Here is a 26,924-nt window from a genome sequence, read left to right as displayed (position 1 = left end):
ATATGTTGTAGTTAGAAGGATACTTAATATTTTGTTTTGTTATTTCCATCACAAATTCACAAGTTTTACTTTAGCGATCAGCATACTGCAATCATCTTCATCATCATTAATGATAGAGGAACATGTATTCAAAATGTGTCAACTGACACCACTTCACTGAAAAAGTATTTTACGTAGATATCTGAAAAGTTTTATCACGACAATAAAATTAGCTTTTAACAATAAAAAGCATACACATATATAAAGACTGCTAAAATCTTTACCAGCATTAGTTAATTTTTATTAGATCCAATGTCATTAAATGCTTTAGCGACATTTACCAAAAAAAAGTGCTAATTGCCACTATATTTAATAGCAATTAAGCTATTACAGTTAATTAATTACAGCTAAAGATCATTTTTGGTGTACTGATTATTATACATATATAGTACTTATTGAATCCCTTAATATATTTACTCATATATTTCGTCGGATTTTGTTTTTGTTATCACCATTACCAAATTCATCAATTTTACGTTAGTAATCAATCTAATGCAATCGTTTTCCTCTAACGGGGATTAGGATTGAGCTCATGCCTGTAAAATTCAAGTAATGTCAATATGTATCTTGTGGTACAATATTAGCCTTTCACATAAAGTTTAAATAATATACATTGTTATGAGTGACAGAGCTACATATATTCAAAAAGAGTCAACTAACACCCGTTCATAGAAAAAGTATATACACTATGTGTTATGTTAATCCCTAAATATATATCAAATGATTAATGACGATTCATATTCATAATTTGAGTGGATTATCTTAAAATTAACTTTTCAAGAAATATTCAATTAATAAACCTCATTAATTTCTTCTTACTTAAAAACAAAGAGGCAATATTCAATTAGTGATTGCAATTAAAAGTCAAATTAGGCAACTTTAGTAAAAGTTCAATTGATTCTATTAAAAAATATTTATAATCTATAATAAAATTTATTCAAGACATTAGTAACAAACATTAAATATCACTATTTCAATCTATAGTTCACACTATCTAATATATAACCACCGAAGCATTTCTTAGAAAAACATATATACTTATAATTTCAAAAATATATCAAATGGAAGATCCAACTATCATTGAAAGAGTAGACTTGTTATTTTCACCACTTGGTGGAATTCCACTATGAAGATTTGCCCGTTTTTTAGATTCGATTGCTACTTCTGCTGAAGGAACAAATTTGAAACCTCCTTCAACCCACTTTCCATCCGAATCTGAGTGGCCATTGAAAGTCACGTTTCATGGTTTCAATGGATGGAGGGATCAACAAAAGAAATGGAAAGAATGGGTTGAAATGATAGAGGTTATCCATCGCCTTGTATGGATAGTTCAGGATTTTACGGAGCGCTAAAAGGTTCAACTTATAGAGTCCAAACCAACGAAAATTTAATCTTTGGGCTGGTAGAGAGGTGGTCTTGTGAGACTAACAGTTTTATGTTTCCGTGGAGTGAAGCTAATGTTAGTCTTGAAGACATAATGATTTTGGGAGGGTTTTCTGATTTGGGTGACTCTGTTAAGTCCCCCCTTCAATCCCCTGAGTTGGTAGATATTGAAGAGTATCTTGATAATGCGAGAAAAGAACTTATCGGATTGAAGACAAATAATCGCAGTAGGTGGTTGAATCACACTGAACCACTAGTCATGAAGTAATTCAACCACCTACTGTGATTATTTATCTTCGATCCGATAAGTTCTCTTCTCGCATTCTCAAGATACTCTTCAATCCCTACCAAATCAGGAGATTGAAGGGGGGACTTAACATAGTCACCCAAAACAGAAAACCCTCCCGAAACCATAATCTCTTCAAGACTAACAGTAGCTACACCCCACGGAAACATAAAATTGTTAGTCTCACAAGACCACCTCTCTACCAACCCAAATATTAAATTTTTTTCGGTATGGAATCTATAAGTTGAACCTTTTAGCGCTTCTTAAACTCCTGCAGCTATCCATACAGGGCGATGGATAGCCTCCATCTTTTCAACTCATTCTTTCTGTTTCTTATATTGATCCCTCCATCCATTGCAACCATGAAACGTAACTTTCAATGACCACTCAAATTCGGATGGAAAGTGGATTGAAGAATGTTTCAAATTTGGTTCTTTAGCCGAAGTAGCAATCGGATCTAAAAAATGGGCAACTCTTCGTTGTGGAATTCCACCAAGTGGTGAAATCAACAACTCTACTCTTCTAATAATAGTTGGATCTTCCATTTGATATATTTTTAAAAATATATGTGTATATGTTTTTCCAAGAAATGCTTCGGAGGTTATATATAGAGAGTGTGAACTATCGATTGAAATAGTGATATTTAATGTTAGTTACTAATGTCTTAAATAAATTTTATTACAGATTATAAATATTTATTAATAGAATCAATTGAACTTTGATTAAAGTTGCTTAATTTGACTTTTAATTGCAATCATTAAATGAATATTGCCTCTTTTGTTTTTAAGTAAGAAGCAATTAATGAGATTTATTAATTGAATATTTTTCTGGAAACTTAATTTTAAAATAATTCACTCAAATTATGATTTGGAATAGTCATTAATCATTTGATATAATATTTAGGGATTAACACAACACATAGTGTATATACTTTTTCCATGAACTGATGTTAGTTGACTCTTTTTGAATATATGTGGCTCTACCACTCATAACGATGTATATTACTTAAATTTTTTGTGAAAGGCTAATATTGTACCACAAGGTACATATTGATATTGTTTTACGAAAGATATAAGAAAAAGAAGAAAAATGACTAAGTTTCAAAAAATAAATTAATCTTATGATTTAGGAAAAATCGATTTCCAAGTTACAGAGTTGCCACTTAATTTTTAATAAAAATAAAGAAAAAACTTATAATTATTTTCACAGGACTTAAACAGATAAAATTAGTTGAAAAGGGTTCGAAGTTCAATACATTCCGAGAAGGTGTTATATATATATATATGGGGCAAAACTTAGATTACAGTTCTATCCTTACATTTTAATGAATCAAATATTGAATAGTAAATAATATATTAGTACGTGTGGAGCTCAAGATCCTCAAGAAACGATGATACAATATCTATAATCGAGAGAGTTGAAGGAACAATGATTCAATATTTTAAAAGATGAATAATGTAATGTTTGAGAAATTTTTCGGAGTAAACAAAGTAAAGAAAGGTTTAGCCTTTCAAATTCCAGCCACGTGGCTTTGGCTAGGTGAGAGTGGGATGACCCGTTAGTGTAAGTAAGTCTATTATATTTCCAAAAAGGACATGCTTGTTGGGTTTTATTTGCTGTAAATTTCTTATCATAAATAGGTTTTCCTTTTAGGAAAAGGTTTTGGATTTACTAATCCTTTTTCTGATAGGAAAAGGTTTAGGACTCTATAAATAGAGGCATGTTCCTTCTAACTTAATTAGTATTCACAATGTAGTCTTAAGGGCTTTGAGAATTTTGGTTAGAGGGAGAATTGTGGGTTACAAGTTTGATACATTATCACTTGTGTGAACCTTCCATGTATTCCGAGTGAATTGATTGAGGTTGTTTCCCTCTGTATTTTGTACTCTCATATTTATAGTGGATTGCTCATCTCCTTTGTGGACGAAGGTCGATTGACCGAACCGCGTTAAATCTTTATGTCTTTTGGTATATTTTTCGTTGTCTTCTTACTCGTGGTCTTTTGAGGTGTGCGTTGCTAGCTTCCGCATTTACACCTGCTTATTTTCGATCCTAACAATGCTCACTATATATTGGGCCGCTCAACATTTCTTTTGGGCTTCTCAATTTGGTCTCATGTTTTATCACAAGTTTAGTATATGACCTACCTCAAAATAGATCCAAAGGTTATCATCCACACAACAACATTGTAGAATATCTCATAATACTATTCTAGAAATGTGTGTTAAACATTTATTCGTTGATTTTTGTTCGTGATGTTTTTTAATGGACATTGTAATTAGTGGTCTATATAGAATATGATGGTATGATTAGTTTTTTTCTTTCTATATTATAAGAAAATATGTTATATTTACCCAAAATGGACATGATGTAGTATTCAACATGACCATAACTTAACATTTTATTTGAAAATTAAATTTTGACATTTACAATGCACTTGAGAAGGGTACATTCTCAAATTCATAAATAGTAAAATCAGTTGATATTTATTATCGTTATAAAGTACAATCACATCACAAATTTCAATCAAACGAATTTTCTATGATCCCCTTCATTCTTCTCTCATTAAAGAAAAATAATTCTTATAATTTATTGAATTACAATAAAAATATACACCATATTATTGGAAAAACAATGTAATGTATGTTTTCTAGTGTAAAACTCACACAAAATGCATGTACTAACTGAAAGTCAACGAATTAATCTATCTCAAATTGTTATGGAATTATATTGATTAGACTAGTATTTTTTTTGTCAATATGTATATTATGATCATATATTTTTAGTAAATACCAATAGATTTTAAACGGATAAAATATGTCATTTTCAATATGGAAGTTATATGAAATATTTTTGAATAAACGTGCGTCCATTTTCAATACAAAATTTATACTCCCTTCGTTTCAAAAAGAATGACCTAGTTTGACTTGGAACGGAATTTAAGGAAAAAAGATTTTTTAATCTTGTGGTTCTAAATTAATGTTATATCAAATGTACCAAAATGTCATTTAATCTTGTGGTCTTAAACATGTCACTTGGAAAGTTAAAGTTAAAGTATTGCTAAAAAAGAAAAAAATCATTCTTTTTTCAAACAAATTAAAAAGGAAATAGGGATACATCACCTCTAACTTAGGTGATCTCACTTCAAATCATCGCCATCACAAAAAAATCTTACTTAGGTGATCTCACTTCAAATCAGTTGGTGCTATTAATCCATAATGCTAGTCTACATGAAGAGGTCATACATCACCTCTACAAGGTATATGACACGTTTAATTTTAAAACTATTTTTATCATATATATATTTTATATAAGTATTATTTTTTGTATATATGTTATATATTGTTGTTTTGTACTTGATAGTTGTTTGATGAGAGAGATAAAAAGGCGAAAAAATTCATCGATCATTAATTTTTTTCGTGATGTTTTTTAATGGATATTAGATTTTACAATGAAAGAACTTTTATTAGTGGTCTTTATACAATTTATGATGAGTTTGCTCTTTCTATATTATTAGAAAATATGTCATATTTATCCAAAATGGGCATGATGTAGAATTTAGCATGACCTTGATTTGACCTTTTATTTAAAAACTAATCTTGGACACGTACACTGCACATGTATAATTCAATGTTAATTTGTGCAAACTTTTAAAAATATTATAAATAATATTTGAATAATTGTGTGATGAATTGGACAAAATTGAAAGGGAAGGATGCATTTTCAAACTTCATTCAAGTGAAATTTAAGTGATTCCCTTTATTTTTTTCTAACTACTTTCTGGACACTTGCATTGCACGTGTGTCTCATGCAATATGTTATAAATTCTTTAGGTAGATTAAAATTCAATGAAAGTATGTATGTAATGAGTACTAAAATGCAATAATTTCAAATAAATGTTATGATAATGATTTATAGAAAATTAAATTAAAGAAGACTAATAGTATTATAAAAAAAATAACATGACATCCTTCTTAAGACTTTAATCATAACATTATATAAATGAAAAAAGAAATACAAAATCGATACATAATTTTCCAAGTTTTTGTCAACACCTTCTCTCATATTCAATCAAAATTCAAAAGTCTTCTCCATCGATACAAACTAAAGCATTAATCAAATAGAAAAATCACTTTATTTTTTGTAAAGTGATATATATAATCAAACTAAGGTAGATATATCTCATACTTTAGATGTTGATGGCTTCACTACTTTAACTATAAAATGAAAAGGATAATTTTGTATGTGAGTTTCATGAAACAAAAAATATGAATTTATATAGCTAAAAATAATGGAATACCAAAAGACATCTTAAAGTTTTAAATTAAATATTATTTGAAATTTTCAAAGGGGCAAAATAGATAAAAAGAAAACAATAAGAATATTAAATATATATAGTGAACCTCGATTAAAATATTAAAGAGTAAACAATCTTCCGTTGAACACATGAACTCTCCATTTACTCAATGTAATAATTGATTATCACTAATATTTAAACATGCAATTAACTAAATATTTATAATATTATACTCTAGTGTAGTTTGTTCTCACTTTTAGTAATAATAAAATAAGATATAAAGATATGATCACTAATATATATATATATATATATAAAGTAATTCTTATTAACTTAATCATAATAAAGATATACACCATATTTAGGAAAAATAATGTAACTAATGTTTTCTTGTTTTAAGATCATACAATATGCATGTACTAATTGAAACTATACAAATTTATCTATCTCAAATTGTAATGGAATTATATTTATTAGACTAATATTTTCTTTGGCAGGATGTATTTTATGATGAGTTAGAAAGTGCTGACGCCTTTTTGTAAGTTCTTATTAATTAGGGCTAATTTGGTTTAGTACTTAGTTTATTAATTAATCCTATGTTTTACCCATTTTAATTATTGTTTAAACTTACATAAAATTCATCTACTATAAAAAGTAGTTGATAAGCATCGAGTATTGAGTGTGGTCCTTGCTAAATTTGTGATAAAACATGTGCCCAATGTGAGAAGCCCAAAAAAATGTAGAGAGGCTCACCATACTTAGCATATAAATGCCTGAAACAAACAAACAGACTTTAATTGTTTTATCATGGTTACCGGTTCTTAAAGAATTGGGGGGTTTTTTAACAGATCAACTGATAATTTGATAACAAATTAACTAATTATATATATATATCATTTAATGCATAAAGTTTTTGACATAGAGTGTCATACTTATATTTTTAGTTGTGATCTGAAACTTTTGATTATTCTACAATGTGTCAGTATTACTCTTTTAACAAGATGCAGTCTGTCAACTTATATGTATGTTTTATTTGGTTTGTCACCGTGTTTTTTAGTGATTTTTAATTATAATTTTGTGTCAAATTTTAATGGTTAAACTGATAATCAAACCAATCTATATATATATATATATATATATATATATATATACATAAAGCAGAAACATTGGCCAGCTGATGTGGCATAGCTAAAAAATCAGCATTTCAATTTTCCTTTTTTCCTCATTTTTTAAAAATATTTTTTACTAAGTATTTCTACGTAAATTATATTATTAAATAAATTGTAAACGAACCCATAAATTCTTCTTTTTCCGAAACGACTATCCTCACTAATTATACTATTTACTTTTTTAAAAATGGCTGCTTCCACGATCTTTCAATTATTTCGACAATTCAAGTTGTCATTTCATACATGTGCTATATGTAAGCATTTTTTTCTTTTCAATTTTATTTCATGTAATCTAAGGATTATGTATATGTATTTATATATTTCTTATCATTGTTTATTACATATATTTTCATTGTAAGCATTTCATTTTGATTTGTAATTTTATGGTTTTTTTACATTGCTCCGTTTAAATATTTTTATAGATGGTCATTTAAAATTATCACCACATATCTTTCCAACTATTACAAATATATTACTTGAAGATTGAATTCAAGTGATGTTAAATTATGAGAGAAAATTGCTTTTGACGTTCGATGAGATGGTCATAGAAAAATTATGTGAGCTGCTTTAAAAAGATTGCTGCAAAAAGTATCTTTGTAAGGTATGACTGCTTTGAATTTGATGACCCTATTAGAGGTTGATTAGGAACTTGAACGGATGATAGAGCATATTGTCTGCGTAAGTGTAAAGGCATCCATCAAATTATGATAAATTTTTAGGTGTTCTTAGTACATGCTTTAGTAGGTCATTTTATTGGTGGTGCAACTGCTACTTACTTGTGAATATATTTTATGCAGGAAGTTCTAGCATCTTTTTAGAGTGGATGCAATTCATATGTTTACACAATAAATAAGGAGGACAATATTCAATAATATGGGTTCGTTTACAGTTTACATATACATATATATATATATATATAAAAAAAAAATTAAAAATTATAAAACATAAAAAAAATATTATAAAACTCAAAAAAAAACTTTCTTAAATTTCTTATCGAGTCAAAACAAGACAATCAATTTGAAATGGAGGGGGTAGATGAAAGAAAAATATGGAAAGGTGATGCCTTTATATATTAACCCGAAGACATTTTCAAGTCTAATTTTGTGATTAATTGATGACAGATACATTTGTGTAAAAAAAAAATTGTTATGAATATTTATTAAAAGAATAAAGATTTTTATAGTGCAAAAAGAAACAGAAAAGAAGAGGAAGCAGAGGACGGTGGAGTTGAAAAAGGTAGAAAACAATACTCGTACATGGATGAGCTTAAATTATCTACCCTTTGGAAATTTCTTATGAGATATCATAATTATCCTTAATGCTTTAGGTTTGATGTATTATAACTTTGTAGCTTTTTAAGTCAAACCTGATTGTTTATCAATACTTTTTACGTTTTACTTAATAGTAGATTTTATTAGTTTTTCGATATTACAATACCTACAAATTTATTTTGCGGTTTTAATCTTTTATAGAAAAGTTTGCGTTGTGAGCAAGTTAAAAACTTATATGTTGACAAAACTTATGTTATAGATGTTTCGTTGTCAAAGAAAATACTTGCTTCACTTATAGTTGATGAACTTTATAAAAACTTTACATTTATTATCACTTTGCTCAATATTGGCAATGGACAGTGGAACTTTTATTTCCATTTAGAAAACATTTGGTCACAGATTACAAAAGTTCAATACTTGAATTACCAATCTTAATTACCACGATATCATTTTCTCGTAGGAATTTCTTGAAGGTCATAAATAACTTTTAAATTATGAAAGTACTTCTCCATGATCCTTATGTTGTTACTAACTATAATTAATGGCGACTTTCCTGTCTTTTACAGCAATATTAGTCTATCCAATTGCTTATAGTGACATTCACATATTTATACCTCCTAAATGTCATTTCAAATTTATAATACCAAATAATATTCTACTTATAATTTTTACACTTTATCAGAATTTTCTTATCATAAGTTTTTTGTTTGATCACAACTCACAAGTGAAAAAAACATGAAATACATAAGAAACATGTTCTTACCTAACTGGGAGAAAGTGATAAATCTGAGAATGAATTTTAAACTATTTGTACTTGATGATTCTAACATCATTATTTGTTAAGAAGGTAAAAGAAAAACAGATCAGTTAATTTTTATTCTTATATTTTATTTTTTTATTTTGAAAATATTTTCCTTTCTGATTTTAATTTTTATTCTACTAACATGTGTATTCTCATTTTTCAATAAAAAGATTTTGTATTCTTACCTAACAGGGGAGAAGATAAAAGGATTGAATTTTTTGTAAAACCATTTATTGGACGATTTCGACATCAATTATTACTAAGAAGGTAAAATAAAATAAATCATTTTACAAAATACATAATTTATTTTGATAAAGAATACACTATCCTTATTTTTAAAATATTAAATTTATTAAGTGTTATTTTCTCTAATCATTTTAAAATACTCTTCATAATATAATTTAAATATATGATAATTTAATTAAGATTGATTAGAGAGGAAATATTGATTCTTTAACAATTGCGCGTAGCGCAATCAAGTTCCCTAGTAAATAAATAATTGATAAGTTAGTATCTTAGGCCCCATTTGTTTCTACTAAGATTAAGAGCTCTGAATCTAAATACACATCTGAATATTAAGATTATCTAAGTGTTTCGATCTGAATACACATCTGAATATTAAGATGTGGTCTCTAAATCTGAACACTAAATAATTAATGTTATTTGTTTTCAATATCTGAATGTGGAAGTGAAATTGAACATTATATTAATAAAATATTATAAAATTTTCATTTCAACAAAATATATCACTTTTGATTAAAAAAAGGTTTTAAAAAAGTTTTAATAATCATGATTTGGAGTACTATTTTTTCATTCAAAAACCTTGATAAACAACAAGACACCAAAAATATTATTTACACACATAAATACAAGAAAATTATTAATATACAAAAAGTATTTGAAAGGATTTATGAAAACTTATCAATTGGAAAAAAATGGTGTTTGATTGAGAAAAGAGAGAAAGGAAATTTTCAGTTATAAGATTAAAAGGCGCCCAAAGCCTATGATTTGTTATTTGATAACTTATCAAATGAGTCTGAATGTTGTTGAGAGTCTCCTACAGATCTTATTCGTTCAGATCTCTTCAGACCCATTAAGAGGTTTTCTAAAAATTAAAACAAATTAACTTAATGGGCTGAATCTGAATGATTCACATTCAGACCTAAAAATCAAACGTACTTATTGGGCTGAATCTGAATTATTCAGATTCAGACCTTCATTAAGTGCAAACAAATGAGACATTAATGTTCTATAACGGCTTAGCTTATCTACTAAGCGGTAACCGATATATCGAACCAATAACTTTAAAACCGAACTGTACACAAATATATCATACGTACCCCTAATGAACATGTAAAACTATAAACCTAATTATCAATATTAGGGAAATTCCCATATATCTACCAAACATAAATATATTTATCAATTGCTTGCATAATAAGAAATTCGACTTCAATCTTCTCAATTTAGGCTTAATAATATTATTAGTCCTTATTCTCAAGTGTCGATTTCAATCCTCCAAGTAGGTTTCTAACAAATCCAAGTTCGCATCAATTTTCAACCTTATAATTGCAAAACCTAATTCTAATTTTTACTACACAAAGGCAAAAAACAATAGATTCTTCAATTCAAGTCAAATGAGTCGAAAAGGAGCTATTATTTATATTTTGTGATTTAGAAATTTAATCTTTATTAAAAAGTTCAGGAAACTTAGTTTAGTTAAAATGTGTCTCTGAGATTTCGGTCATAGTCTAAGAATACTTATATATTTTTCCTTTGCGGTTTATATTTTGTTGGAGACTCTCGTTTAAAAGCTTAAGATGTTACGGAGAGAAAAATTTCGACACGAACATATCAAACATCTCACATTTTGTTGTGCAAGAAGTTGTCTGTCTTACGAATTTCAAGAAATCATATTACTATATTGGAAGCTTTCACCATGAATGCTATTTATGGAGAAATAGGGTGTCAAATGGGCGGGTTGGGTTGAAATTGAAAATATTATAATGGATTTAATAGAAATTGGATTGGGTCTTGACCCGCTCAAGTTTACTTTGGGCTCAAACTAGTTGAGCTCAAATGGGCTAAAAAACGGGTTGGGTCTTGACCCGATTAATTTCAATAATTTAACATCTTGATAATTAACTTTTATAGTCACAATTTGAATTTCCGCTCAAGAATTTTTTGTTTAAAAAAGTAACAAATTGATAGATAAATCTAAAAAATGTTAAATAAATAATAATCCATACCTCTAATATAGGAACATACCTTAATAAAATAATTTAAAACAGTTTGAAATTGGAGATTGAATTGGGCTTAATTGAGAATTTCCTTCAAATGGGTTAAGCTTGAATGAGTTGAGATTGAATTCAATTTAAATTATCTTGGATCCAATCCTTAAAATTCTGAGCGGATTGGGTGGATTACATATGTTTGGGTTCATTTTTGATACCCCTAGGAGGAAGCAACTCGATCTTGTCATGCTCTTGCTTTGTTTCAGGTCAGTAATATACCATCAAAATAGTGTGTTATAATTTATATTATTGAAGTAGCAAAAAAGTCAGAAAGATTGAGAAATAGAACCATCTGATTTCATTCGTTTTCAATAGCCACGAGATGATCAATGCAATAGCAAATTGTGCAAGACCTGTTACATTTGGTGATTATGCTTTATCTTGTAATGTTTTAGTCCGTGGAATCACTTGAAATCTGTTGTTTACAAAAATCAAAGTGAAATGCATTAGAGATACACTTAGATTTTTGTAATTTGATTTAGATGAACTATATCTCATAAGACCAAATGATCTTTAGCAGCAATTAATTAATGGCAACAACTCAATTGCCGCTAAGTCTGTTTTTTAGCGGCAAGTAGCGATAAGTGTGTGCACGAAATGTAATTCTCAAAAACTTACATACTCTGTGAAGATTTTAAATTGTAAATGGTTTTTGATCAAGCTTCTATTGATATGAGGTCGTCATGGACTGAAATTTTGACCTCTCTGTCAATATTCTTCAGGTTATGGCTGATAATCCAGAAACAAGAAAGGATGTCATAAAAGGTAAAGTTAGTTCTTGAAATAACACCAATTGAAATGAAATTTACGCCAAACTACTTGTTAAAGTGAATCAAGTTTCTCTAAGAATTCGTTATATTGTTGTGTGAGAAACAGTTAACTCTTCTAGTAACTTATCTTTGCAGCTAAAATACCACATTATTTCTATCCATTTCTCAAGTCTTGTGGAGTATGTGATCATCACCGCCTTGGGTATTGTTGGTGCCCTAACAAAGGTATCCGTCCATTTGAACAAATATACACACACACGATGTTCTCCATTTTTGGAAGTGCTACTTCATGATTCTGATATTTTGCTTGCTGGTGCAGTTTGATGATCCATATGGATCACATGCCCTTCATTTCTTCTTGGAATCGGAATATGTGATGGATTTATGTGATGAAATGTCGCGGAAGGTTAGCCTTCTTATTTAGGTCCATTCTGTTTTATAAAATAGTTTTTCTGAATTACTTCGCCAGTTTATGGTGATATTCTGTTTCTTGGATCTCATATGAAATATGAATGTTGTACCTCCAAAGATTGCAACTCTCATAGTTATGAAAATTCTGATGCAAGAGAAGGGAATGTCCTATTGTTGTGCTACGCCTGAATGCTTCTACTCGATAGTACAGGTCTCGAGACTCTTGGTGGAGAAACTTTCTTCAAAACCTTGTTTACTGCATCTAGTATATGTGATACAGTCTTATCTATGTGCTTCAAAAATATTAAGTTTCATGGGGTAAACAATCTTGTCCCTGCTGCTCAAGTTTCATTATTGCGATTTCTCTGTAAGTATCATCTATATCTCTCTTGGATTTATTGTTTGATCAACCTTCACAGTGCAGGCCATGTGAAGCATTCGTAAGACAAATTCCTCCTCAGCTATTTGATAACACCTTTAGGTGCACTCTTCTTGTGAGTGTCATCTGCTCTCATTTACTGTCACCAAAAGTCAGTTAAAAAAAATATTTCTGACTTTAGTGCTGCAATGAGTAAGTTTAGTAACCATTTATAAAATTAACCCATATTGTTTTTATATATCATTCCTATATCAGAATACCTTAAATTTGTATCATCTATATGTCTTTTCAACTACTATTACAGCTTCATGTGTATAATTGTAAACTTTTGTATGTCCTTGCAGCATGACCACGAAGTTTCATGGATGTTGCAGGTGCTACATCTCAATATTTATGGATGTCTATACTTTCCACCGATTGAAGATAGAAAGAGGATTGCAAAGAAGGCTGCATTAAGTTCAAAGCGAAAGAAGTGAAGTTGTTCTGTAGGAACAGACAGCAAATAATGACCTCAGTAGAGGGAAAAATATGTTAACTGTTCGACTGTTAAAAGCTCGAGAACTCCTTGAGCCTCGTTAAGACTGAGACTTTTGCTTTGTGTGTGCTGAATGGTATATAGCTTTGTTCAGCTTAAATGAAGTTATCTGTTATTGCTGAAAAAATAACAATTTCCTGTATTGCAGCTCTGTCAATATCTTTCTTTCACTGTATATTTATGCTTTATTTGAGCCTACTTGAAACGATGTATTTACGTTCACAAGATATAGACAATATTTGTGTATACATCATCTTCCCCAGACCTCACGGGTGGAATTTCATTGGACATATTGTTATTGTATATTGCATACATTCTAAGCTTAATTAAAAAATACATGTACCGTTATATTTGACAAATGTTCATAGTACTGTTCTATCAGACATATGTTCATTGTTTCATGTTTCCGCAGTGCATATGTAATACAAAAGACAATTAGAAAAATATGGTTCTGTTAAGTTTGGGATGTTAAGAAGTTCAAAATATTTTTTTTGTTAGAACATAATCTGCTTTTTATATATATTTTTCCTAGACACATCCCATACAGAGGTCCATTGAGAATACCATATCAAACCAGAAAGTATACTCAAGGGATGTGCGGAAGTTCATGTCTACCTCTCCAAAGAGAGAGAAAAAAAAAAAACAAGCTCTTCTACTTCTTCAGTTACAACAAAATATCCGGAGATAAACGTCACTCCTTTGCACCCATTCAAGAAATTTAAGATAATAAGCTACAAAAACAAGCATATTCTCTTATTATAAAATACATGAACAGGTACAGCTTGATTACATGAATATTGAAGTCAAACCACACGAGCAAAGTGATGTATCAATCTTTGGGAGAAGAAATGTTGGATTTTGAGGGAATGGATAGATTGGTCTCGAGCATAAAAGAAAGATCATGCATCTGTGACATTATACTTTCTATATTCATATCATTCTTCAATGGATTTGATTCAGCATGAATGGCTGCATTCTCTGAAGCATGTCCAGCATCGTCACCAACCTTGCTTGGGGTATCAACGGTACTAAAAGATGTAAAATGAATTATTAGAAATTGTTGATTGAACTAGAGTGTAGGAAGTTAACAGTTAAATAGTAGTAACAAGGAAAACAAGAATTCAATCATGGTTGAACAAGGTAAAACTCTCAAAGGTCAGATGTATCATTATTTCGCCAGCTTGTTAAAAAAAACCTTTTCCATCTATTTCTGAATCTCTTTCTTCTACTGCTCTGTCTCAGGCAGTGTACATCCCAGCATCCCTAAGTTATACTCCACTGAAGAACAATAGATAATCTCAAATTTCACCTTGGATACTCCAGCCACATCCCACGGTTACACTATCTCAAGAACAACAGACAGACTTAACCAGCAAACTAATACAAACCAACTGTCCTGGACAGAAATCAAATCTATTCTAACAGGCCTTTTTTACCTTTTGACAAGCTAGAAATGGTTTAACATTTTTTTTTCTTTTGAGGGGGAGGGGGGCTATCGAAAACAGACTCTACCCCCCCCCCCCACACACACACAAGCACACGCATAGGTAGGGTAAGGTCTGCATACAGCCCACTCTCCCCAACCTCACTTGTGGAACTATACTGGGTATGTTGTTGGGGAACGAGCAGGGGTGGTTGGATTTGAACCATCGTTGCTATTGTTGCGAGTTTACTTTTCTGGGAACAAGGGAACACACCATCCTCAGCCCCTGCTCCCAAAGAGCCCACGTAATCTTACTTCTCCAGGCTCTTCCCTTTCAATCTCTAAGCCATTAAAAAATTTAAGAACTCTTCCGTGAACATGACGATCTTTTTTCCCATGCTTTGAAATTCTTGTTTTCAGGTGTGGGTAGGTCAAAGGGGAAGAGGAATCCAATGAGAATGTGACCTTGCACCACAAGGATGTAGACACTTACCACTCAACATCCAGTTCCTACTTCTTCAGACTCAAATTCGCACTAAAGTTGAACCATAAAACTTCTAAGCTATCTTAAGCTTATTATATGCTTAGCTACTCCAAGGAACTTTCAGTGGATACTGCAGTATTTTTTTTTCCTACAAATTTCTGACTAAATTTGTTATATTTTACTTTCAGAGCCATGGTAGAAGCCTGTGGTCTTCCAGATTCTTTCTTTTCTATTGCTTTTTCTGACACTCGTATTCTGTTATTTTAATATGTTCAGAATTCAGATCTAATTCCTTTATTTCTACTTTAATTCTATTTTAGTTCTACGAAGGGGAGCAAGGGTGAAAGAGAGAAATTAACTTAATTCTGTCCCCAAGGTAATATTCAGATAATTTACTTCCAATCATTTTGTATAGAAGGAAGTAGATCCAAAAAAAATTCTACTTCCTTTCCAAATGGGAAAAGCTTATGTGGAGGGATATTCTGACCCCTTTAAATTTACTTCACCTCCTTTACTCTTAATAAGGGAACTCAACCTAATCTCGCATTTCCTTGTGCTCTTCCAGCTCCTTCTCTTTTCAACCCAACCACAGTATAAGAGCCATAGTTGATGCCTATGTTCTTCAGAATCTCCACAAATAAAATCAGCCAATATTGAGGCCATATAATGAAATAATAAAAACATGCGCACACCTGAATATGGTAGGAACTTCCAAAATATCTCCATTCCCTTCCGCAGAAACACCTTCTTTGCCAGGTGCACCTGAAAAAGGATCTGACTGCGAAAAACTGCCAAAATCCATATCTTCAAGATTTGAACTAAAATTTGTTAGTTCTGCGTCATTGTTATTGTCACTGTTGCTTTGCGCCAGCATATTCTCAAATGGATCTTTGCTGGGTGTAGAGGTGGCAAAAGTATTCCACTCATCAAAAGAATCATGATCACCATTTGTTGTATCAAGTTCAGGTGCAGGTACATTCTCAAATGGATCTTTGGTGGGTGCAGAGGAGGTAAGAGTATTCCACTCATCAAACGAATCAAGATCTCCATTTGTTGAATCGTGTTTAGGTGCAGGTGCATTATGAGTCTGCCATGTGTCATCTTGAAACCAATCAATGCTAGTTGAGGGGTCCTCTGAACTATTTTGTAATTCAGCATTCTTGGGTCTGGAAATTGGAAGAATTTCCCCAGCTTTCTGTGATGCTTCCAGATTTGCACTATCCCATAGGTCAACTGCTGGCCAGTCATTCGCTGCAGGAGGAACATCTACAACGTCCTTCAGTTTCCCATCTGTTGGGCCTTCTGTGGTTCCAAAAACTGTGTCTAACTGAGCAGAAAGATCAATATCTGCGCCAACCAAAGCATCAGTTGATTTGGAACCCTCATGGTTTCCAGAACTAACTGTGGAACTCGTATAAGTGTCAAACGCTGCAAAGGAATGCTGAACCCCAGAACCAATTGCAGAACTTAGAGGAGAGATAGATTCGTTGGACACATTCTGCTCTCCTGAACCAGCAGCTTGAAAATCTGCTTGCCATCCAGAAAAGTCATCACTTGTTTGGATAGTAGACGAGGTCACGGCTGGTTCAGCAGATCTGAGATTCTCAAACAAACTAAGATCCTCGTGGCTTCCAACTGTTTTATTTGCTGCAGACCCAATATTATCGCTTGTGACGGTCTGTTCTTTGTGCGCACTGGATATGTTCTCCCTCTTTGGAAAAGAAAGAAAGTTATCCAGGTCAAATCCAGTCGGATCATAAGAGCTTTTGCTTAGCTCTAGCTTCTTGGTCATGATAGTGTTGTCTGTCTCCAGCTCAGTTGGCCATCTTATTTTCAGATCAAGGAAATCAGATAAAAGAACTTCATCATGAGGTGAACTCGGCCCCTTGTTCACCTGATTCTTTTCAGTAGCTGCTCCAACCTTCTCCTGGAAACCAAATGGGACAAGTTCTTAACATATACTCCTAATTCAACAAGTTAACAAGAGTCTATCAGAAATACTAGAAGGCATAAGAAAAAAAGGAAGATTTAGTGAGAAACAGAGACTGATTACACTTTATGGATAGTGGATTCGAGTAACATTCAACCAACTAAGTCTTTTTTATATATAGATTTTCAACAAAACACAAAGAAGCCCAGTCTTGGATTATCTGCCCTCTATAACTGGAAGCAAGCCAGACATTGAGATAGAGCAATGAGCAAAATTGTGATTTGAGATAGAGGAAGAAAAAAACAATATAATCTAGCAAGGTGGACTCGAGGCACCACTGCACTTACTAATTCCTCACCATTGGTTAGAATTGAGTGTAAATATACCAGTTTCTAAAAAGAATTTTAAGAAAATCTCTCATCTTGCATTATTGTTCTTCCGTAACTGGTAGGAATAACCATACTCATATAAAACCCAGAGGTGTGTCCTACTAATCAATAAAGTGGGTTGAGCATCATAAGGTCTCAGGTTCAAGTCCTAGAATATACAAAACACCAGGTGATTTCTTCTCGTTGTCCTAGCCTTGGTGGACAAAGCTACATGGTAACTGTTGGTGGTGGGAGGTGGCAGATATCCCATAGAATTAGTGGAGGTGCGTGCAAGCTGGTGTATAAAATAAACTACCCCTATAAAGCAATAAGCAGAAGGCACACCCCATACGATCTACCAAGGATACTAAGTTAGAAGATTTGAAGAACACCAGCACTCACTAATCGCAGGTCACATAACTCCTTCTGCAATAGTGATCTATCCCGTCAATCCCACCTGCGACTATCCATTCTAACCTATCTTTGCCTAGCAAGACATGTCTAGTTCTCCCTCCACTTGCCTATCTCGGTAGGAAATTGGTAGAGTCTCTGATTTCAAGAAAAAAGCTGAGGTGAGAGCTATACCTTCTGGAACCAGAACAATAACTGCTATAAAGTAAGGAGATGCCCAGGAACGATACCTAAAACAAAGACCCGGAATGCTCCACGACTAAGTATACTCATTCAGACTTGCTTTTGTTCAATTATTAAAAAAAAACGCAAAAGTAGGTTAGAATCCAGTATAAATATAATATATTTTCAAAATAAAATTCAAAATCCTAATCTGCAAAACATAATAGAGAAGATCTGATCTTGCATTATCAATACCCATAACAGGAAGCAACCAAAACTATTTCATAGAGAAATAAGCAAACTGAGTGTGTTTCAGGTAGAGAGACTCGACATACCGATCCATCAAGGCGAAGAGCTTGGAGAAACCATTGATAGCCCACAGTGGACTTAAATGAAATGGGTTCAGGAGCAACGTCAGGGTTTTGGTGCAATTTGTGGCCACAATATATGCAAATCAAGGACTCGAGCCCTCTGAGAAGCCTACCTTGGCAGTGCTTACAGCGGAGATAGGGTGGAGAAGGATCGAAGGCGGCGACGGTGGCGGAAAGAGAAGGCATGGCCGGAAGTGATGAGTCATCAGGGAGGTAGTCGGGTAGACCCGCTTCGGTTCGGGTCAAGATCTTGGCTTGTTGGATCAGATCACTTGGGAGCTCGAATGCCATTGTCGAGCAAATTGAAAAGAGTGTTGTGTTCAGTCAGGATTTTTTTGTTCTCTTCACTGAAATCTACTGTCCGTTCCCAGATGTAAATATACCTTTTTTTATTATTTATTTCGAGAATTGTTGAAAACATTTTCAATACCATCCAAATTCTAAACCGTGGAAGAATTTATTTTTTATATCTACTATAAATTGTTGTTATATTTTGTGTTTGTTTTACGACATCTTCATTTTACACGTAATAATAAATTTGAAAAGATATTTTCTCACCAAATTATTATTTTTTTGCAATTACACTTGATTATCTACTATTCTCTTTGTCTATCTAAACTATCATATACATCTTGTCCACACGAGAATAAGAACCAGCATTGACACTTGCAAAAAAAATTAGTTGAAGTATGTTTTGGACCATTTTAACTTTTATTTCTTGTGCTTGGCACATTATTCTTTCCATTTCCAATTTGGACATCTGCTTTCATTTCCCTTCTTTTTTTCTTTTGTAACTCCTGTCAAAATAGTCTCTCCGGGCTCACTGTACCCGAGAGACTCGAAATCGAGACATCTGGCTGAGGATGAACTGATGAAGGAATATTTACCACTCCCCTACAAGCATTTTATCACCATACTGAGAATTACAAAGCAGAAAAGACGAAGAACAAGTGTCCTATGGATTCAGGAGCATCAAAACATAAAGGACAATCCATTGTTTTTTGTGATTTCTACAAACCTATCTCTAACATACAATCTTCCATAGTGTTACGTTATTAATAGAAAGAGGCACTAGGGAGCATCATACCATATTGTTGAATCCGAAGGCAAAAGGGACACTTCTGTAAGCTAAAATGTCTAAACAGACAATCAATTCGTAGAAAAACCAAAAGGTAGTTGACGATGAACCAACCACTGAAATTATTCAACTGCCTTTCAATTGCTAACCTCCAAACAATTAATCTTCAAACCTTTCCACCTGCATCTTATCTCCATTTTGCTCATGATAACCACTTGAATTAGAACAAAGATCTTATTCCAGCTTCTTCTGATAATACAGTACTGCATATGCTGCAACCATACTTGGTGTACAATCAGAAAGCGGAATACTCATCTCCACCCGAGTTGAGAAACCCAAGCTAATCTCTGGAGGCCTAAGCAGCTTAATAACCTTCTCAGCAGCAATAATTTGTTTTTCTCGAAGGTTGTCATCAAGTATTAAATCCCTGCAATTTAAAGATTCCCAAGTGATACTGTAAGCCATTTTAAAGATTTATAGCATGTACTTTCAGACACATAGTCACACAATTGCAGCTCTCTAATTTTCATCTTGAAAAACCTTTTGTGCCATCTTTGATTGGTTTCATCTGCATTTTCTAACAACGCCAAATAACAAACTGCAATGTGGAAGAAAGTATAATCTCCTGCATCATGGTCAGCTCATCCATTTCTTTAGTATATATTCTTTTGATGAAAACATGCACCATGAAGGTGCTGTGTGCAGTACAAAATCTCAGTTCCTTACAAATGCAGGGAGCTGAGAAAGGCTAGCATGGACTCCATGTCACATACATTCAAAAGATTACACCAGAACTCCTAAAAATACAAGGACTTATACTTCAGCCTGTGTATAGGTATAACTTTTCCTTCAATACTCTCTCTTAATTCTGCCCCTTCTTTTCCATATTAGTATTATTATTGTTACTCTCTAATTATCTTTTTCTTCGATTATATCGTTAACTGGCAACTGTTGTTTCCTTTGCTTCGGTCTATTTTGATGTTGTTACTGTTCTTTTCTCCATTATTTTCAACGTGGCTTCTTCACTACAGTATTTACTTTTCACACATGCTTTAAAATGCTTAACTTGAGCCAAGGGTAATAACGAAAGCACTCTCTACCTTCACAAGAAAGGGGTTAGGTCTCTTACACACCATCCTCCTCGGAATATACTTGTGAGATAACATTGGGTATGTGGTTGTTGTTGTAATAGTACCCAAAAAAGGGCAAGCAGCTTATGCATTTCATTGGAAGATATTGTCCAAGACAGTCATATTACACATCACCAAAGTTTACCTAAATTGCTCCAGATAGAGTGAGAAATCAAAAAGGGATAAAGATCATTTAGAGGAAGCTTACTTGAGAAATGATGCCAATTTCGAAGGTGTGCATTCCTGGAATAGAGCTTCAGGAATTACGGCTGAATCCAATAGAATATTAGGAAGAGAGATGTATGGTATAATAGCTTTGTAACGTATGAACCATTCTGTCAGGAGATGGGCTCGATATGCAACAACACATGGCAGTCGTGCAAGCTGCATCTCCATTGCAACTGTACCTGAAGTACATAGTGCTACACTGCTAGCCTGCATTATGCAGAAACGCAGTTCAAGTTATCAACTCCACCTTGAAACATGGCGTAACAATTTGATATTCAACAACAAAAAATTCAATGTAATCCAAGTGGGGTTTGGGGAGGGTAGGATGTATCCCGACCTTACAGGCCTTTGTATGGTAGGGCGGTTGTTTCTGATAGACCCTCGATTCGAAGGACAAGTTATAGAAGTACGAATGGCAATGGCAAAAAATGAACAACAATAAAATGGACTCCACGGCCTATACCACAGTTAAAGCAGCAGCAGCTAACTGTATAGTTTTTTAACATTATCTTTATTCTACAGATGAACTACTCCTGCTTCAAATTATGTGACATATTTTGACTCAGCACAGAGTTTAGGAAGGAGGGAAATACTTATGAAACTTGTGGTCTTAAATATGTCATACATTTGTGTGGCTATAAAACGTCCGTTAAGGGAAAAATGAAAAAGTTTAAGTCAAATTGTTTCCTGATATAGAAATGTGACAATTCTTTTTGGAACGGTGTAATGGAGAAATTGTTTCACATAAAATGGAACACTCATGAACAGTAAAATAAAGGGAAAAGAAAGGACAGTCATACACATGGATCCACGTATTATCTCCATCATTAATTTAGTCAAACACAAAAAATGTCACTTCTTTATGTCTGAAAAAAAAGTCACTTCTTTATTCATAAGATGATTTAACAGCAGAAAGATGCCCTTAGGCTTTGTATGTCCCCCTAAATAATTACAAACAATGAACTAAAGTTTCAGTGTTTGGTAAAATATAAAAGAGAAAAGTAATGGTGACAAAGCGTCTAGTAAATAATGCACACACAATCCAAATACTAACAACTATATTTAGGAAAAGTCTTGTTGGTTAGACAAAGATTATCTAAACCCAATCTTGGTGTAACTAATGACTACTGAAACATCCTACACCAGTTAAGAATCTAATCCACATTAGAACTCTTTGGATCACTAAAAGCAATGAAACAACTTGAGAAAGACAAGAAAAAGTTTTGTGAAAGATTTTACCAATTGAAAAGAACTTGAAAGCCAAGTGTCAAGTCCTTTTCACTTGCTTTTGTTCTAGATTTTTTAATAAGCTTCAATCTGCCAAGAGCTTGATATATGCTACCTCTCATCAAGGATAAACTAGAACTGACAAAATGGTTCCCAATTGACCAGCCTTTAGTAGCAAAGACTTGATCATCATCCTTGGATAAAAAGATCTCTCCCCCCCCCCCCCTCCCCTTAGACTCATCAATGTGGTCCAAGTGGCTGACTATTCCCAACTAACAGTGACTATCAGCCTCTCAGCATTGCGAAGAACAATTCCATGCAAAGAAGAATGAAAAGATGCTAGCATTCCATTGCAAGGTGTAAGTAATTGAGGTTTGTACCTTATGAATACCACCAAGAGACTTGCCCCTTTTTCCAGTTACACCATATTTCAAAATTGAATCATTTTGGTCACGATATGTCTCAAAAGAGTTGAGCTATTCTAGAATAGTAAACATTCAAACTTTTCCTGAGGCCCAAAAGTACAAAGCCTGAATAGAATACATAACTCTAGTTCTAGCTACTTAACTAAAAACTGTATAGGTACAAGCTCAAGTGCTTACACTAAATGAATCGTATTTCATCTGGTGTGATCCTCCAGAAACCAATACAACAGATGATGGCCACTTACGAACAGCTTTACTGATGTAGTCTTCCACATGTTTATTGGGTGCCACATGAACTGCTGCTACCAAGTTCGGAAAAGAACCTTTTAATTGCTCCAAAGTTTTTGAGAATATGGGGAACATTCGAGTAACCTCCTGTAATCTACTTCCAGGAAGCAAGGAAATAACTGGGGATCCTTCAAATTAAATAAGAAACATAATTAGAAAGCTGACAAAGATAATTGAAACTGAGGGATTATTAGCACACATGACACAACCAACCAATGAAAAGAAAATCGATATCCATTATTTTGTGTAAGACACTGGAAGGAGAGAGAGATTTTAACATATGACTGGTGAACACGGGAAGCAAAATCTTGCATTGTTAGATAAATGTCAAATTACAGCGAAAGAATAGAAATACACATTGTTCATAAAAATCGAAAGCTTTTCACACATTAAACACCTTTGTACTTTCATCACGAAAATAAAACTGGGTAACAATATGCACAAACATAGTCTACTATGTTACGGCAGAAGCTTTCTAGAAACAGCATCTTACGAGTTAACATACCCGATGATATTCCAAAACCAGTTAAAAATGCTTCAGCATTTCCTTCAATTCTGTGTCTTCTTTCAGTGACATCCTTCCCCTAAAATTCAATATAAAACTACATTAATATTCCTTCCGTCATTCAACTATATTAGATCAAATTCAATGTTGCGTGGTGGAATAATTTTGATCCCTTCTTGTTCATATTTCTTATTCATTTCTTGTTTCCTTGCTCCCCTGGTGTGATTCACCAGGATTCATACAGAATTAGTTAGAAGTTGTTAATTGGCAACAGAAAAATGCAATTTCAAATGTTAAAATACCATGCTCTGACCTGAAGACATTATGATGGAATCACTCTATCAGAAAAATCATACAGAATTTCTAAGTGAGTCGATCCTGATAGGAGTTTATCTATCGTACCAGCGAAATCATACATGAATTCTCAATAAATTGCTTCTTGAAAAGAAAGAATATCTGCATGCCCAAAAGCTAAAAAGCCAGATTATAGTACTAGAACTTAGGAGGCATAATTTGAGTGGTGAAGGATGCACAACTACGTCATTAGTTGTTATTACTGCTTGTCATGTACCAAACGTTGAACAGAACACATATCAAAATACTAATTTACCTGGCATTCCGGGATATCTTCAAGGGTGGGATGACCAACAAAGGTTGCTGCTAGGCCATTTGATCTACAGACTTCTGCCTCAAATGGAAGAATGCATAATACATGATCCACAAACTGAAGAAGTCCTTTAAGTCTTGCTTCACCACCTTTCCAGGCCCAAAATGATGGTGATACATAATGGAAGTGCAGCGGGCTAACCATCCCCTGTTGAACACAAGTAGCTGCAAAATGTATTTCTTGTATTCCTAATACCTTATATTTCCCAGTGCAAAGGTAAACTTGAAAATCTCTTTCGAACTTACAAAAGCTACAGAGCGTTACCCCTCAAATGCTTTAGGAAACGGAAGGAAAATCCTTTAGCGTCTACAGTGAGTACGACATGAGGCTTAAAAGAAAGAGCAGCTTCTATAGTTTGCTTGAGCCTAACCTGTCATTTTAAAATCCAAATAAGCTCCTTAGTTCATGCATATATCATACCATTCAGACAGCATAAATCTTTTTCCTTCAAAATGTCACTTCAAGTAATCACTTGGAAAAACCACAACTTGATTTTCTTTTTGCAGATATTCATAAGTATCCATACTCTAAATTGATTAAGATACGGCAGCAGCTCCCAAATGCCCATTACTGCAATATCCTCCATCGGGAACAAAGGATTCAACCCTTGCTTAGACATCATCTTCCTGTAAACATACACAGGAAAAACAATGATAATTAAGGAGTTGACAACTTGACTTATGCCTGCTGCACTATTGACTAGTGAAAAGCATAAGATACTTTCAGGTTTCAATTTTAACTTTAACAAGCTACAATTAATAGTAAATAAGGGTTCTGAGAAAGAATGAAAACATCTCAAGACATAGTTATCCATTATGCGAACACTATAGCAGTTTAGAATCTTAAGAGAGTACCTCAAATTTCCTACTGAAATTAAAAGTTACTCCTCCCTTTCAATTCATTTGTACTACTTTCCTTTTTAGTCCATTTAAACTACATATCTTTTAGTTTTAAGATTACCAAGATTCAGAAGTCTTTATCATTTTTTAAACTATGCGTCAAGTCAAAACCACGACAAACAAATTGAAAGTGGGGGAGAACATACAAAGTTGCAAAAAAGAACTGTTATTGGCAGACCTAAAAAACGCAGAAAATATGATAAGCAGATAACTAAAAGAAAGTTAAACGTTACCCTCCAACACCAGCAAAACGAACAGGCAAAGGAGAAAGCTTTATTAGAGAACCCATTACACGGGACCCAATTGTATCACCAGAAACCTCCCCAGCAACAATGAAGACCCTGAGTTCGCCATCTTTTGAAGCAAAATCAACTGCAGATTGACTTGAAACTGAGAATGTTCGTCTCATCTTCCGCATCAACTTCATGTTTACCACCCAATTCACATTCCAAATTCTTCTAAAAACCATATCTTTGCAAACCTATCATCAAAATAATATACACAAAATCTTAGAGACACCCTTAATTTGGTAAGTACTAAAGCAGTAAATGAAATGGGAATTTCATCAAATTACTGAACTTGATCTTCTTTTTTCAAAAATGGCACAGAGTGAACAGATTCACTAGCTCTCCTTCTCTTCTTTCCCTTCTTTTAGAGAACACTAGCAAAAGCACCAATGAGAATTTGGTTCAAAATCAAATTGTTTTCAAATCGTAAAATATCATTTATAATTTATTTTAATTCAATAAATGATTTTGTGATTGTAATAATGTATGTATGTTTACTCAAATGCAAAATAGATTTAATTGTAGGAATAAGATACAAGTATCCCTATACTAATCGAAATTTTAGAGATATATTTATTATTTTTTAAATTTACTTTTTATAATTTTGTACATCTTTTGTTTTACGTGGTACATTTCGTAACTCCATGAAATTGAGACGTGATAGATATATTTAGATGTCAGATAAGCTAAAAGATACACAATATTACCAAAAAAATGATTTTAAAGGTAATAGAACCTTAATTTTTTTAACATATGATTTTTACATTTCGACATAATCTAAAACTCTAAGGGATATTTCTACCTTTTCCCTTAATTTTATATTCTATATACGTATATTATCTATTTAATTTCTTTGAGTTCCAACTAAACTTCTTGAATTTGAATTAAGATCTAGGACATAAAATCAATAATCATATATTACTATAAGTGGGACAAAAAAAAGTTAAAGTTGAATTACGATTTTACTCCGACCATCTATCTATCTATCTATATAAATTATCCTTATTATAAATTAAAATGTTATAAAAATATTTAACCATTTTTTTTAACCATTTAATTTAAATATTAAATTACATTATTTTAATAAAAATGTTAATGACTTTTGCACTTCTTTAGAATAATTCATAATTAAAATATCTAATTTAATTTATTTTTTTGAAATTATTTAAAATATTATTTTTTCATTTAATATTTATTTCGGGATTCAATAAATTTTGATTGTTCGTATTATGCATTATGAAAGTTGAATTACAATTTTATCTCTATGTTAATTAAAAAAAGTTATAAAACATCACACACACACACACATAAGTGAGAAGCTCCAAAGTAAAAGATTAAATTACCATTTTGCCCCTATACTAAATTCAAATGTTATTAAATATTTAATTATATTAAACAGTAAATA

At 32.4% G+C, this 26,924-nt stretch overlaps 2 protein-coding genes across 3 annotated transcripts; both read right to left on the bottom strand.

The window, feature by feature from the left end:
- Positions 1-14,368: 14,368 nt before the first annotated feature.
- On the bottom strand, positions 14,369-19,463 carry LOC101260063 (uncharacterized). The gene is made up of 3 exons (XM_004243441.5): positions 18,750-19,463; positions 16,236-17,470; positions 14,369-14,664 (listed from the first exon to the last, which is right to left on the bottom strand). Exons 1-3 carry the CDS (start codon positions 19,074-19,076, stop codon positions 14,466-14,468), a joined length of 1,761 nt encoding a protein of 586 aa, XP_004243489.1. The 5' UTR covers positions 19,077-19,463; the 3' UTR covers positions 14,369-14,465.
- A 264-nt stretch (positions 19,464-19,727) lies between these two features.
- Positions 19,728-25,946, bottom strand: LOC101259762 (probable lipid-A-disaccharide synthase, mitochondrial). Of its 2 annotated transcripts, none has more exons than XM_004243440.5 (9): positions 25,812-25,946; positions 25,466-25,713; positions 24,860-24,959; positions 24,598-24,703; positions 24,277-24,497; positions 23,667-23,745; positions 23,051-23,289; positions 21,202-21,428; positions 19,728-20,290 (listed from the first exon to the last, which is right to left on the bottom strand). In XM_004243440.5, the coding sequence occupies exons 2-9, from the start codon at positions 25,699-25,701 to the stop codon at positions 20,098-20,100; spliced, it is 1,401 nt and encodes a 466-aa protein (XP_004243488.1). In that variant the 5' UTR covers positions 25,702-25,713; positions 25,812-25,946; the 3' UTR covers positions 19,728-20,097. The 2 variants fall into 2 exon arrangements, with proteins under 2 accessions (XP_004243488.1, XP_069143126.1); XM_069287025.1 differs by having other exon boundaries at positions 23,051-23,280.
- Between the last annotated feature and the right edge of the window lie 978 nt (positions 25,947-26,924).

Source organism: Solanum lycopersicum, chromosome 7, assembly GCF_036512215.1.
Source record: "Solanum lycopersicum chromosome 7, SLM_r2.1".
NCBI lineage: Eukaryota > Viridiplantae > Streptophyta > Magnoliopsida > Solanales > Solanaceae > Solanum > Solanum lycopersicum.
This window is presented reverse-complemented; position numbering and strand designations above follow the sequence as displayed.

Bases quoted from the DNA above. Each gene is read 5' to 3' on its own strand.
- LOC101260063 (XM_004243441.5), bottom strand. From the start codon at position 19,076: ATGGCATTCGAGCTCCCAAGTGATCTGATCCAACAAGCCAAGATCTTG. The intron at 17,471-18,749 runs GTATGTCGAGTC...TTTGGTTTCCAG, and splicing joins CTCTTCGCCTTGATGGATCG to GAGAAGGTTGGAGCAGCTAC. The intron at 14,665-16,235 runs GTGTGCGCATGT...TACATCTTTTAG, and splicing joins GAAGTTCCTACCATATTCAG to TACCGTTGATACCCCAAGCA.
- LOC101259762 (XM_004243440.5), bottom strand. From the start codon at position 25,701: ATGGTTTTTAGAAGAATTTGGAATGTGAATTGGGTGGTAAACATGAAG. The intron at 24,498-24,597 runs GTAACGCTCTGT...TACATTTTGCAG, and splicing joins TTTCCTAAAGCATTTGAGGG to CTACTTGTGTTCAACAGGGG. The intron at 20,291-21,201 runs GTAAGCTTCCTC...TTTAAATTGCAG, and splicing joins AAATTGGCATCATTTCTCAA to GGATTTAATACTTGATGACA.